The sequence below is a fragment of the Pteropus alecto genome, unplaced genomic scaffold, assembly GCF_000325575.1.
Source record: "Pteropus alecto unplaced genomic scaffold, ASM32557v1 scaffold43, whole genome shotgun sequence".
NCBI lineage: Eukaryota > Metazoa > Chordata > Mammalia > Chiroptera > Pteropodidae > Pteropus > Pteropus alecto.
Genome location: NW_006435764.1, coordinates 3,191,079 through 3,202,290, shown reverse-complemented (window position 1 = coordinate 3,202,290; position 11,212 = coordinate 3,191,079). Strand labels below are relative to the sequence as shown.

The window sequence follows — 11,212 nt, the reverse complement described above, 5'->3', positions numbered from 1 at the left end:
CCATCAGCTGGCCCCGGGGGGCAGCCCCCAGATCCGCAGGCCTGCGTGGGCCCTGAATGCCCCCATTATGAGGGGCACCTCATTACACAAGTCGCACTGCACAGCGGAATTCAAATGGCGTTTTGTGGTTTCTGCCCTTCAAGGCAGAGCGCTAGCAGCTGCGGTCACCTGCTTCCTCTGCGTTTCCCCCACCCCCCCCTGCGGCCCTGGCACCCAGCCAGGCCGGGACCGCCCCTTCCACCCAGAGTCAGTTTCATTCTTAACTCTGACTCAGACCCCTTTAAAGGGACAGCAGAGTTGATTTGTCTGGACGAGGAGAGAGAAGCAGAGGGAGACTCTTCCTGGGGAGGGGGCAGAGGTCAGGAGAAGCTTGGGGTACCTCTGGCAGTAGCTCCGGAGTTGCGTGGGCAGGCCATCCCTCCTCCCCTGGGAGAGAGGGGGTTTCCTGCCTGCTCCCAGGGAGAGGGGACTGTGATTCCCCAAAGCTGGCGTCTGCAGGACCGGAATCCCCAGGCATTGGGCGACCTTGCTTTTTGCTTGGCCACCTCAACCGAGCTCTGGCCCAGAGGTCAACAGCACTTGGCAAGCCACCCTGTGTGTCCTGTCTCGTGCACTTCCTAGAGCACCCCCAGCTGCCTTCCCGGGCAGCCCCTCCCGCCATCCAGAATGCGCGTCCCCTGATTTTCGAGGGGTTCTGGTAGGGCTCGAAACCTGTCGCCTGCTCCGAGGTTCTCCCCACCTGTCCCTGTCAAGGCAGTTTGCCCTGTCCTTTGTGACACGGATAAGAGCCCATTGCTTTATTCCATATGCCTGTGTGTCAACTCGTCCCCCCTCCCACCAAAGACTGGCAGCGCCTTGAGAGCGGAGACCCCGTGTCTCGGTCACAGCACAAGGTCTGGCACATAGTAGGAGCCGAACCGGTGACGAAGCGACGGGTTCCTCCACAGCCGTCCCCCGTCAAGAGCCCCAGACAAGTGGGGTGCAAGGGGACAGAGGACCCCTAGTGTGGCAGAGAGGCCAAGGTTACTTGAGTCCGGGGGCTCCCGCAGGGGCCAGGTGTGTCATCCCAGCTCTGGGATGAATCTCAGTTTGAGGCCTTAGTGAAACCAGGAAGAATTTCTCCCTCTTTTCTTTCTGTGTGACTCACACTGAGATGTCGAAGTTCCCCTTGTGGTCAGCGCTTCTCCTGAGGTTACGGGGTGGTCATGCGAGGCCAGCAGGCAGGAAGCTGGGCCATGTTTCATTCACAAAACCAGGACCCGCCTAGGTCCACGTCCTGCCTGGCTTCTCAGGCCCCCAGCCCCGTGGCCAGCCCGCTGCGCTGGCAGGTGTGCGGGGTGGGGAGGCAGGGCTGCTGGGGGGTGGGGAACAGAGCCAAGTGTTATGTCTGCATGGCTGGCAATCACCTCTCTCCCTCCGGCCTCCTAGCTCACCCTCCCGGGGGACTGGGGCATGGACGGGAGCCTGGGACTGGCCACAGAGGACATTGTCCTTCTCAGGGGACCGTCTGGTGTTTGTCCCAGGGAGCCAGGAGGCCAGGGCCCAGGCGGGGCAGCCGGCTTCCTACTAGATGGGCCCATTTCTCGCTGTGGTCCCCACCGCCCAGGCTGGCATGGATCCAAGGAGGAAGGAAGAGAAGAAATCGATGTCCAGCAGGACACCAGCTGCTAAACCCGGCCACGCGTCCCCTCCCAGGCCGATGTCTCACTGTCTGCAGGGAGCCCCGGCAGGCTGGCCAGTGTCACCTTGTCTTCACTCGTTGCCGGTCCTGGAGCCCCTCAGTGCTAGTGACCTCGGCACCCGGGCAGACCCCTGAAGGGTAAGGAGGCATCAGCCAGGGGGAGGGGCCAAAGGGAAGCAGGTGGGGGCGGGGCCCCGCAGAGGGCCTGTCTGCTCAGGGGCTCAGAAGCCAGAGGGGACTGGCGGGTTGGAAGAGCCTAGGGTCGAGGGTCATCAGGGTGCCGGGGAGGAGGGTGTGTGCTGGGAGGGGCCCCCGCACGGGAGAGGTTGGGAGGGAACAGGGCCCAGCTGAGCCAAGAGCCAAGCCTGGCTTCTGGGGGTTTCGGTCAGCCGGGGCCTGAGCAGGGGGCCTGGTGGGAGGAGGCGAGCCTTCATCCCCCACCCCGAGGCCCTGGGATGGGTGGGTGGCCCTGGGGCGTGTGGAAGGGACACCCCCGGGCCCAGCGGGCAGGGCGGCTGACACTATTGGCAGAGGGAAATCTTAGACCCCGCACCTTGGTCAGTCTGGGAAGGGCTAGGGCAGGGTGGGAACATGGTGGACCACGGCCCTGAGCTTGAACCAGAGAGAAAGGACCGTTGGGTGACAAGCCACAGCCGGCCCTGCCCTGCCACCCGGGGCCCCTCTCTGGGGTGGAGCAGTAGCCTCGGACTCTCCCTAGAGACATCCCAGTAGCTCCCTGTCTGCAGGCTCCAGTGGCTCGGGAACCCGGAGGGCCGGGGTGCAGAGGGGACCCCGAGCAGCCACCAGGGCCTCCTTTGCCGCCGTTGGTGCCGGGTCCTTGCCTCGGCTCGGCCACCTTGGTTCTGACTGCATTCGCCGGTCCCATCTGTCATCCATGGCCATCTGCTACCTGTGGGGACTATTTCAATTAGCTGGTTTGCAGTCAGTAATAAGAACGACAATTTAGCAGAGAAAAGAACAATGGTGATTGCTGCTCAGTGCTGCTCAGGAGTCGCCTGCGGGGCGTGGGTGGAGGAGGAAGATGCTGGATGCCGTCATGGAACCTCAAGTCTGTGGCACATTCTGGACCACTGAGGACAGGTGGTTTCTCTGAGGCGGGTGGGACAGTCTGTTGGCTCTGCCACCCTCGCCCGGCTGACCACGGCCTCCTGTGTCATGCACCCCAGGGCACTGCGCTGGCTTCTCCAACAGACGGTCACGTTTCAAACAGCCAGGTGGGCATCGCCTCCCCTGCGCGGTCGAGCGGTCCCGTGGTCTCTTCACTGCCCTCCTGACCCTCCGGCCATGGCTGCTGCAGGCACCTACATGCACTCATGAAAGTAAAGCACTTTGAAATGCAAAAGCTGTAAAGTATAATGATCATAAAAACACAGCCAATTACGGTTTTACGAGGCTGAGCTGCCCATCTGGAATTCCCTCTTATCCAGCAATCTCAAAGTGCCGGGCAGTCCAAAATGTATGAGGCCCAGCAGCCGAGGGCCACAGACTGCACCTAGAAGCTCTGGGAGAGAGCGACGGGCGTCACTCACACTCCCTGCTGCCCCGGAGTCCGGATCCCCAGGCCTTTTCCTGGGAGCATCAAGCCCATTCTCCTGGAGCCAGCTGGCTGGAGAATGGGGGGGAGCTTGAGGGCTTCTCCCTCCCCACCTGGGTCAGGGATAAGGGTCGGCAGTAGTGGGAATGAGGCCGAGGGTTCTACAGGCAACTGGGTGGGAGGGAGGGAAGAGGGACGGGGCAGTTGTGTCTGGTCTAGAGTTTTCCAGGTCCAGATCTTGTCTGTCCCTTGTGACATAGGACATAGGACATAGGCCATGACCTGAGTCACGGGGGTGATGGGGATGGACGAGGTTGAATGGCTGAGAGGAGGGAGGGGGGCGTGGAAGATTGTAGAGAAAGGGAAAGCCACAGGACCCGCTACCTCGGTAAGGCTTACCCAGTTTGCTCGGTGAATAAATAATGGATGGATGGGTGGATGACCAGATTGGTATATTGAAGGATAAATGGATCGGCAAATGTGTGAATGTTCTAAGGAAGGATAAATGCATGGATGGATGAATGAACAGATGACAGTGTGGATGGATGGATAAATAGATGGATGGATGGATGGATGGATGGATGGATGGATGGATGGATGGATGGATGGATGGTTGGATGGGTGGATGAATGGATGACAATGTGGATGGGTGGATGGATGGATGGATGGATGGATGGATGGATGGATGGATGGATGAGAGAGGGTGGATGGATGGATGGATAGATGGATGATAGATGACTGGATGGATAGATGGATGATGCATGAGTGGGTGAACAAGTGGATGTATGGATGAATAGGTAAATGAATGGATGGACAGATGTGGAGAATGGGCCATGAATGAATACAGGATGACTGTGTATGTTCCAGATATTGAGATCATGGCTAGCCTGCAAGGAAGAGGTCACATTGAATGGACAGGTGGACAGATGGACAGAAGGGCAGATGAAGTGATGGGTTGAAAGACAATAAAATGAGCATCTGAGTGCATCTCTAGGGGGAATGCAGGCAATGGGAGATGATGCTGGCAGAGACCTCAAAGGGGCTAGCAGGCCCCCTGGACAGAGCCTTGGCTTGTGTCGCATGATGTCCGCGTCCTCCACCAACTGGGCTGCAGCCTGGGGAATCGGTGACCTAAGCTAGGACTGGGAGACTTGAAGCCTCTTCTCGATTCAGCTTCATCAGCCCCTTGGCCTTGGTCGATCACCTCCCCTCCAGGCCTTGGTCTCCCCGTCTGTAACGCGAGGACTTGCTGGGGAAGATGGGCTCCCAAGGAAGGCGGGAGGCTCCCAGGGACGCGGGGGTGATGGGCAGCAGCCCGGCCTCTCTCTCCTCCTGCTCACAGTTTCTCTCCTCTTCACTCCTGCGTAGGTACCTGCCATGTGCCCTCTTCGCCATCATTCCCGAGTGTCTGGGCAGGAAGCCAGGCTGCGAGACGTGCTCTGGGGAAAGAGGAACTGGCCCCTGCCCCGAGGTGGGCCGGTGAGGGCTGCTGCGGCCGCAGACGGCTGCTCAGCTGGCCCCTGGCAGGCTCCAGGCTGAGTCACCCTGAGTCACCACAGTCACTTCCTACCACACATTCCTTCATTCACACAGTGTCTCATCCTTAAGGCCACCTCCCTGGAATCTCTAGGCAGTTGCCAAGTGTGAGGGGCACTCTGCCTGCCCCAGCCGGACGGGCCAAGGCCTCGGCCCCGGGAGCCCTGGCAAGGAGAGGGGGCTGGGCAGGGCGGTGTCCCAGGAAGGAATGGACAGCCCCTGAGCCATGCTCTGGCCCAGAAGGTCTCTGACTCTCGCGGGCCAGGCGCCCCCGGATGAGCGGGGCAGGTCCCTGCTGCTGCGAGGCCCCGGATCTGTCCCCTGGAGACTCGGGCACCTGGGAACACAGGTCCTCCCCGCAGCACGCTGGAGTTCACTGAGCCGGCGAGAGCAAGGGGCCCACCTGCCAGCCTCACCTGTCCCCCCTCTCTGCTCCTTCGCTCGCTTATTCATTCATCTCCCTACGTATTTCTCATACGCCGCAGTCTGCCCAACGCCGCCGGCCCTGGCGAAGACCTCGCCTGCCGTCGACAGGCCTGGCCCCCGCCGCCCCAACGCCAGCCTGCGAACGCCCCTCCCTCCACGAACCTCTGTACCCCAGTGCGGCTACATTTGTTTTGTTTCCAAAATTCCACTAATTCTCTTTTGTGTCTTTGTATTAGTGATTCCTCTTTACACATCAAAGGGACATTTTTACTCCTGACCGTTTTTGTACGAGACTTTCTGACTCTCGCAGGAATCTATGCCGTACCTCTTTGTTGGAGAAATTTCTTTTGCGTCCCTCTCCCAGGAATTTGTGTCTTTGTATTAGTGATTCCTCTTTACACACCAAAGGGACATTTTTACTCCTGACCGTTTTTGAACGAGAGGGGCTGTGTAGGCTGCGCTCTGTGCAGACTCCCTACATTCCACAAGGACATTCAGCTCATGACAGTCTGATAGAAATTACAGTCCCAACGGTTCCCGGTTGGGCGGATTGGCACGACTTGTCATGCTCTGTGCTAAGACTTTCTGACTCTCGTAGGAATCTATGCCGTACCTCTTTGTCAGAGAAATTTCTTTTGCGTCCCTCCCCCAGGAGAACCTGTTACGCCCAGAAGTCGTGGAGGGCCCGGATTACGGGGAGAGAGAAGCAAGAACAGAGGCCCGAGAGTTAGGAACCCCGGGTTAGTGTGCAGCCGGCGACGTGCTGTGTGGCCTTCGGTGGGTCCTTGCGTCTCTGGGCCCACTGCGCTTCTTTGGGGAGAAGGCACTGTGGTGCTTTGGGTGGGAACAGGCTCGGGCTCAGGCTGCCCGTTTCCAGCTGTGTGTCCTTGGGCAACCTCTTTGAGCCTCCGTTTCTTCAGCCGTAAAGTGGAGATACTGATGATAATAACGCCCCCACAAGGTTGTTTTAGGAATTAAATGATGTAAGCAAGCTGATCTAAGCTGGATAATCGGTGCAAGACAGCTGGCAAGGAACGAGAGCTGTTTTCATTTGAAAGTCCCCAGGTGTAAGGGGTGGAAGTTATGGCGATGCCGACAGCTCCCTACAGAGAAGGGACCCGAGGAGGGGTCCCACGTCACCCAGGGCTGCGGCCTGTCCACAGGCACGGAGGAAGCGGGGGGCCTGCGAGAGACCCGAACGCTCACCTCCCTGGCATGGGGAACCCACTCGGGGGTGCACGATCTCCAAGGTGGCACCGGCTGGGTGAATGCCAGCACGTGGCAGCAGATGCCATTTCCAAGGCCGTCTTGCCTCTGGAGTGGCCAGTGATCGGGGACCCTGATGGCACCTCAAGAGAATCTTGGGGCGGGGGAGCTGGGAGCACCTCCCAACTCGTTTAGGCTTAGGCGGACCCCATGCAGCCAGAGGGCGATGTCCAGTGATGCTGGTGATGGTGGGCCCCGCGCCCCCTGCTAGCGGGCCGGCCTGGCCCCAGGTAGGTCACTCGGATCTGCGTAAGACGTTTCACTGTGATTGGTGGCAACCACTGTCTCTGTTCTCATTCCCTCTGTCACCCCTCCTCTGAGTTGGGTGGCACCAGAATGGCCATCGACATGTCTGGGATCCAGTTAAGGAGGAAGTGAGCTGGGGACACATTCGATTCGGGTTTATGAGGCGTATCTATGCAGTTTGTGGACATGGCTGTCTGTAGCTGGGTCATCGCGGGCTCTCCTGCTGTGGGCAGGGCTTCTGGGGGTCCTCTGCCACGCTTGGAGCTCACCCAGCACGGAGCTGGGGAGACGCAGGGCCAGGGAGGATGGAGGTACCTGCGCCAGACTCAGCCCGGGCCATGCGGGGAGCCACAGGGCAGGGTAGGCAGTCTGGAGTCGCGAGCGGCAGGCACCCTGCAGACGTTAGTGTGGCAGCTCTGCGTTCACAAGCAGGGGACACGGAGGCCCGAAAGGGCAGGGGACTCACCTGGGGGCACAGGTGCAGGTCCTGGGAGGACTGCCAGGAGCTCAGTTCCCCTCTGCTCCCGCCACATGGTGGCTCGGGACTGGGGTCACCCCACGACTTCTCAAACGAAGAAACAGGCCAAAATGAAAACTGCTGATTGGCGGTTTGTGAACCCCTCTCGTAAACCACCCGTGTGCTTGTCTCCAGAATGTTCTTCCTTCACCGTCAAGGAGCATCTGCAGCCTTGCAGGATGCCACTTCCCTTTGCTGCCAGGAAGTTGCCGCAGGGTGCAAAGGTCACAGCAGTGGCCGGTGGGGTTAGAATGCGCTGGTTCACAAGCCAGCGAGCCCCCAGCGCCCCTGGAGCTGGACCCCTCTGCAAAGAGCTGCGCCTCCCAGACAGTGTTGGGTCTTGGATGTTCCTCTCCTTCCGAGAGGCAGGGGACGCCAGGTCCTGCCCCGCCCGGCCAGCAGGCAGTGGGACTGGGCCAGGAGCGGCGGGAGTAGGCAGTGCCCCCCGGTTTCTCCCAACGGGTCGGGGGATCCCAGCCCCGCCTTGGCCCGTGTTGTCCACACCAGCAGAGGACACCACTGTCCTGGTCAGGAGAGGCCCCTTCGCCTCCATTGGGCTCCCACAACCCCTGCGCCATGGCCCTAGTAACTGTCATTGTCCCTAGTAAAATAATATTATTGTTATTTCAATCAATTACTGGCCAAACAAGTGTCTCTCGCACCCCGACTGTGTCACTTGTGCCTGGCACGCCCGAAGCACTGGCCGTCCCGTCCACGTGACACCCGGCACCTGACCGCTGCGTGCCAACCCCCTCCCCTGTGGCCCAGGCCGCGCTCCATGGCTGTTCAGTCCCCGCCTTGGCCCCTGAGGCAGTGACCTTGTTAAAATCTGAGCCCGGTCACGGTCGTCTCTGCTCGACCCCAGTGGCTCCATCTCGGGGACACGGCAAAGTCTCCTCCAGGCCCACGGCCCACACGTGTCCCTGCCCCAGCCTTTCCTGTCCTTTCCTGGACTTTGTCCCCCGGTTCCTGGACAGGTCACTTGGTCACTTCCCGGACACCCACGTGGTTTGCCTCCTCTCGTCTGTGCTCAAACGGGGGCCTGCTCACCCGCCCTGCCAGGCCCGGCGCCCCGCACCGCTCAGTGGCGTCTGGCGTGCGTGGGGTCCGTGTTCTACGTCTCTCCACTGAGAGGTCAGTGGGGGACTCGGCTGCTCTGCTCACTGCTTCGCCCCCGCGCTGACGACCACGCTTGGCACATAATCGGTGCTCGTAAGTATTCGTTAAGTGGGCGAGGGACAATCCCAATGGACACGTCATGTTGTTGTCTCCATGTTAGAACCGGAGAAGCTGCGGGTCGTGGAGACGGGTGACCTGCCTGAGGTCGCCCTGTCCTTGTGTGGGTTTGGACCTGGCTCTGTCTGACTCTGAGATCCAGCTTTCGCCCCAGACCCCCACTGCCTCCTGCACACACGTGCCCCACCTGGCGAGGGAGCTGGAGCCCGGCCCCCAGGCTGTGAGCTGCTCCGGGAGCGCCCGTGGAGGCGGCAGGGGCTGCACCCCAGAGCAGAGGCACCTGGGCTGAGCCGTGAAGAGGTGACCGGGAGGGGGATCTGGCTCAGCTGGCGGTGCGGGGGGTGAGAAGAGCATTCTGGGAGGGGAACACCACGTGCAAAGACAGCCAACGGGAAGATCTGGGCAGGCGATGCCACTGCCCCATGGGGCCTGATGGGGGGTCACATGGAGGTGGGCAGTGGCGAGGACAGTCGGGGGCGGCAAGCTACACGGCACAGGGCCTCCTGGGCCGTCGGGAGCAGGCTAAAGTCCGTCCGGGAGCCAGTGGGACAGGAGGTGACATCCGCAGGTCTCACTGGAAAGACCTCTCCAGTGACAGGTGCAGGGCGCATCGGAAGGCGAGGTGGGCGAGGCAGCAACCTGGGGGCAACGCCAGTGAGGGCTGAGGTGTGTGAGCAGACGCGAGAGGAGAGGAGGGCGCCCCGGGGCTCCCCAGAGGGGTTGGCGAGCCCCCGGGTTTCTGGCTGGGCGACTGGGCAGAAGGGAGGTGACGACGTGGGTCCAGCCTGGCGTGTGCGGAGGTTTTGCTGCGTCTGGGTCTCTCGGGGGCGAGGAGAGACCCGGGCTGCTGGAGGAGCGGCTCTGGGCCCAGGGGGGTGTCTGGGCCAGAGGAAAAGATGCGAGGGTCCCAGTGCTCACGTGTGGAGGTCACTTCAGCCTGGAGGGGATGCGGCCCCTCCAGAAGGGGGCGTCCGGAGGACTGAGGGCAGTCGCCTCAGCTCCAGGCCAGACCAGCGGCTGGCACCGGCCGCGCCACCCCCTACTCCAGCCACGGCACCTGCTGTCCAGCAGAGCTGCTGGCGCCGGCCCGCTCCGGCCCGTTCTGACCCACGAGGCCAGCCGGGGCTCAGAGCATCCTGAGAGTCCTCTGTCTGCTGCCTCTGGTTTCACAGGGTCAGTGTGACTGAGGCAGATTGGCCATTATTTAGCAGCAGAAAAAAAAAAAAGTATAGATTTTTGGGCTCTTGCCAACGCTTCAAGGGGACAGAAGCTGAGAGGACTCGCATTTTCAAGCGCACACCCCGCAATTTCAAGCGCACACCCCGCGATTTCAAGCGCACACCCTGCGATTTCAAGCGCACACCCCGCCTCGGGCTGCGCCCGCCCGGCGTCCCCTGCGCTTCCCGCAAATCCACAGGGAGGGCCGGAGAGCGTCTCCCGGCGGCAGCGAGGGGTAGCGAGCGTCCACCCGGCTCCTCGTCCACCCGGCTCCTCATCCCCGCCCCGCTCGCAGCTCTCTGTGTGACCTGGGACCGTAACCGCCAGAGATCGCACAGCTGCCGCCTGGCCTCTGAGTGCCAGACCGGCCTCTCTACGTCACCACTGGGTGGGAGCTCGAAGCACCCCCAGGTTTATCTTCCAATCATCGACTCAATGTCACCCTCGGGTGCCCAAAGGTACCCTCGACCCAACACACCCCAAACCGAACTGGCGATCCCCTCGCCAGGCCCAGCCTGGTCCTCCGGGGTGCTCCCCATCTTAGGGAACTGTGCCCAGGCCCCCGTGTGGCCGTCACCCCGACACATCCTTCCAAGCCCTGCTCAGGGAGTCCCGTCCTCGGCCTCTCTTGGACCCCGCGATCAAGTTCTACCTCATGCCGGCGTCCCAGCCTCCCTCCGAGGACCGCAGCCCCATCTTGCTCCCTGGACGGCGGCCACCGCCGGCTCTGTCGTCTGCCGGCCACCACGGCCTCCCCAGCAGCTTCTGCCCTCTCTCCCCACGTGCGCCTTCGAAGCCCAGCCTTGGTGACACTCCAGAGACCAGCAGGAGGCAAGCAGAGATAAGCTTGTGCCTCAGGAGTGCAAGGCCAGCGGGACAGCAGCCGTAACACGCCCGGCAGGGTCGGGGGAGGTGCGGGGTCCAGCCCCGGGGACCACAGCCTGGGGAGAGCCTCCGAAACAAGGGTGATGTCAGAGCTGGCCTTTGGGACATGGGAGGCCAGGCCATGAGGACTGGAGAGGAACTGCAGGCCGTTCCTCTACCTGGGGTGACACTTGGGGAGGTGGCTGTGTGTCCTTCGGCTCCGGGACAATCCAGAGCTGGTACCAAGTTTGGGAATAAATGAATGACACTCACAGATGTCACGCCAGCATTTACTGTGTGCCAGGCCGTGGCGACACTTGACGTGCATGAACTTCACAGACGTAGGGATGGAGGAGCAGGGGCTCAGGGAGGCTCTGGGACTTGCTCAAGGCCACACACAGAGCGTAACCAGGCCTCTTGGCTACAGGCCCCGGGTGCGCCTGGGGGCGGCCGTCTTGCTTAGGGTGGGCCACGAGGTCCCAGGCGCTCACGTGGCCGCGGCCCAGAGAGCGTCTCTCCAGACCCTGCAGCTTCTTCTCTTCATCAGCCCCAGGGCTGGGGTCCCCTCGCACCCCAGCTTTGGGGCAGGAATGTGGTGGCTCTCTGCTGGGCCTTCACGCCCATCATCCGCCCCACGCCTTGCAACAGCCGAGTATTATCACAGTGG

At 61.5% G+C, this 11,212-nt stretch overlaps 1 protein-coding gene across 7 annotated transcripts; it reads left to right on the top strand.

Annotated features, from left to right (window-relative positions):
- Positions 1-1,118: 1,118 nt before the first annotated feature.
- On the top strand, positions 1,119-5,475 carry LOC107195621. 7 transcript variants are annotated; one of them, XM_025046341.1, is made up of 5 exons: positions 1,125-1,328; positions 1,524-1,819; positions 2,649-2,782; positions 2,869-3,021; positions 4,605-5,475. In XM_025046341.1, the coding sequence occupies exons 1-5, from the start codon at positions 1,206-1,208 to the stop codon at positions 4,841-4,843; spliced, it is 945 nt and encodes a 314-aa protein (XP_024902109.1). In that variant the 5' UTR covers positions 1,125-1,205; the 3' UTR covers positions 4,844-5,475. The 7 variants fall into 7 exon arrangements, 4 of the variants coding, with proteins under 4 accessions (XP_024902110.1, XP_024902109.1, XP_024902108.1 ...); XM_025046340.1 differs by having other exon boundaries at positions 1,500-1,819; positions 2,652-2,782; XM_025046339.1 differs by having other exon boundaries at positions 1,500-1,819.
- The last annotated feature ends 5,737 nt before the right edge of the window (positions 5,476-11,212 follow it).

Excerpts from the sequence above, each read along its gene's own strand:
- LOC107195621 (XM_025046339.1), top strand. The coding sequence starts at position 1,206 with ATGCGAGGCCAGCAGGCAGGAAGCTGGGCCATGTTTCATTCACAAAAC. Across the intron at positions 2,783-2,868 it reads TTCTGGACCACTGAGGACAG|GGCACTGCGCTGGCTTCTCC; the intron begins GTGGTTTCTCTG and ends CATGCACCCCAG. Across the intron at positions 3,022-4,604 it reads ACCTACATGCACTCATGAAA|GTACCTGCCATGTGCCCTCT; the intron begins GTAAAGCACTTT and ends ACTCCTGCGTAG.